General features: G+C 43.0%; 1 protein-coding gene across 1 annotated transcript in view; it reads right to left on the bottom strand.

Annotated features, from left to right (window-relative positions):
- LOC135089106 (uncharacterized) overlaps positions 1 to 2,500 on the bottom strand; it is a 94,661-nt gene that overhangs the window by 21,725 nt on the left and 70,436 nt on the right. Inside the window, exon 7 of the mRNA XM_063984340.1 lies at positions 2,170 to 2,269. Within this exon, the coding sequence (XP_063840410.1) occupies positions 2,170 to 2,269 (100 nt within the window). The remainder of the gene's footprint in view (positions 1 to 2,169; positions 2,270 to 2,500) is intronic.

The following is a 2,500-nucleotide window of genomic DNA, read 5'->3' as shown; positions in this document are numbered from 1 at the left end:
GAATAGCCTGTTAGGAGTCAAAATAAGATGAAATAATGTTAAATACAGGTCACGCAGGATTGTTAAGGGAGAAAAATATTGTTAGAAGTTTAAATAAAGTAATATAGGATCAAATACGAAGGAATACGGTTGTTAGGGTAAAATAAAGCTTGTTCGGTGCAGAGGAAAGGTTAGGAAAGCTGTTAGAGGTCAGGTTAGGTGAAGTACAGGTCAGATAAGGTTATTAAGGGACGAGGCAGGCTGTTAGAAGTCACGTGGGTTGTTAAGGAAGGGAGAAGGTTGTTATAAGTTAAAGTAAGGTGAGATAAGGTTAAATATAAGTCAAAATAGTTGTTAAAAGAAAGCAAGATTACCCGAATGAACAGGAAGGTTTACCCAAACTTGTCAAAATAAGGTTGTTAGCTGTTCATGTATGGTTGTTAGAGGACAAATAATGCTGTTGGAGGTTAGGAAGGATTGCTAGGGGTTAGGAAACATCATTAGAGACCAAGCTAGGTTGTTAGAGAGTCAAAGGAGGTTGTTACGTATCAATTACAGGTCAAAGAAGGTCAAGAAAGACTAGAAAGGATCAAGAAAAATGACTACATGTCTAAAAAGGTCAAACAATATCCTTTATAACAAAAGGTCAAAAGATTAAGAAACATACCTACAGGCCAGAAGGTCATAAAAAGTCAAGAAATAACTAAACACCAGGAAAAGGTCAAAGGAGGTCAAAGAATATTTCTACTGGTCAGAAAAGGAGAAGAAAAATAACTACAGGCTAGAAAAAAGGTCACAAAAAGAACATTACAGGCCACAACACTGCAGTACAGGCCACAACACTGCAGTACAAGCCACAACACTGCAGTACAGGCCACAACACATTTAACACCCACATGAGCAAATGAGAAGGTTCAGAGAGAGAGAGAGAGAGAGAGAGAGAGAGAGAGAGAGAGAGAGAGAGAGAGAGAGAGAGGTAGAAAGGTAAGTCGTGCAGGTGAGAGGAAGGTCAAAAGAAGACACAGGTAAGGCAGCAGGTCGCGTATTTAATTATTAAGTCACTGGGGTCACGCTTCACTGCTCCCCTCGACTCGTGGCAAAGAGGAGGGCAGCATCCGAGGGGAACTGAGAGAGGCGTCAGGTAGGGATGAGAGGGGCGAGAGGGAACTAAGAATGAATTGAGATAGGGGTGAGAGGGATTAAGAAGGGGCTAAGAGTGGACTGGACTAGGCGTGAGATAAGGACGAGAGGGAACTAAGGAAGGATGAGATAAAGATGAGAGGAACTGAAAGAGAACTGAATGGAAACAAAGGGAAATAAGATAAGATTTAGAGTGAGTGGCCTGAGGGGAAACTTAGAGAGGAAATTGAAAGGGAACTTAGAAACGAAGCAGAGAGGGAAAAAAAGACACAAAAAAGAAGAGAAACAGAAGCAGAAGGAACGGAAAAAGAAGCAGGAAAGCAGGTAAGTGAAATTGAGAGGGAAATGAGAGAAAATTGAAAAGTTATTGAGAGGGAAACTGAGGGGGGACTGGGATAAGACTTAGATGGACTGAGAAGGGCTGAGAGAAAGGAGTAGGGCAGGACTGAGAGGAGTGGGAGACAGGGATGAGAGTTAACTGAGAGGGGAGAAAGACAGAGATGAGAGGAGACTAAGAGAGGGAATGAAAGGGAACTCCGAAGGGCGTGAGACAGGGATGAGATGAAACTGAATGGAAATTGAAAGGACTAAGGACATGGACTGAGGAGACTAAGAAGAGACTAAGAGGAGCTAAGGGAGAGGGGGAAAGAGAAATGACAAATAGGAGAACTGAATTTTGACTGAGAGGGGAGTGAAATAGAAGAAGAAAGGCTAGGAAGAGACCAAGGGAGGCTGAAAGAAGGGGAAAAAAAGAGAGCAGAGAGAGAAACTAAATGGAAAGTAAGAGAAGAGAGAAAGAGAAAGATGGAATAAAAGAAAGGGGGTTAGATAGATAAAACTAAAGCGTATATTGAAAAAGAAGACAAAAATGCTAGAAATAAAAAAAGGAAAAAAAAAAAAGAACACACTGTTAGAAGGGTTCAGACAGGTGTTTAATTATTACAGGATGCGTAGGCAGGTAGGCACGTGGGTAGGTAAGTAGGTAAACAGGTAAGCAGGTAAGCAGGTAGTGTATGTAAACTTTTAGGTAGGTTATATTTCTCGTCTTACCTCGCACAGTTCTCGTCCTCCAAGCAATGTTCAAGGGCCACGTCACAGGTGTCTTCGAGGAGATCTGCCTGCCCCACCGAGGTCTTGCCGTCGTCCCCGCCTGCAGGAGAGAGGGGTGACGAAGAGTAAGTGTACAGGAATGATGAAAAATGGAAAAAGAGAGATAGATGTTTGCAGAGTAGCCGTGGTGCAGTGGTACCGTGCGTGTATGAGGTTGGTAGGTCCTCAGGCGCAAGGGTTCGAGTCCTGAGCCAATGTCCGAGGTTAGGAAGGGCACTCACTCAGGGTAATGGTTTCCAAAAGTCCTCTGCACGTAAGTCTCCCCCAAAAA

Source organism: Scylla paramamosain, chromosome 32, assembly GCF_035594125.1.
Source record: "Scylla paramamosain isolate STU-SP2022 chromosome 32, ASM3559412v1, whole genome shotgun sequence".
NCBI lineage: Eukaryota > Metazoa > Arthropoda > Malacostraca > Decapoda > Portunidae > Scylla > Scylla paramamosain.
Note: the sequence above shows the minus strand (reverse complement) of the source record. Positions and strands in the feature narration are given on the sequence as shown.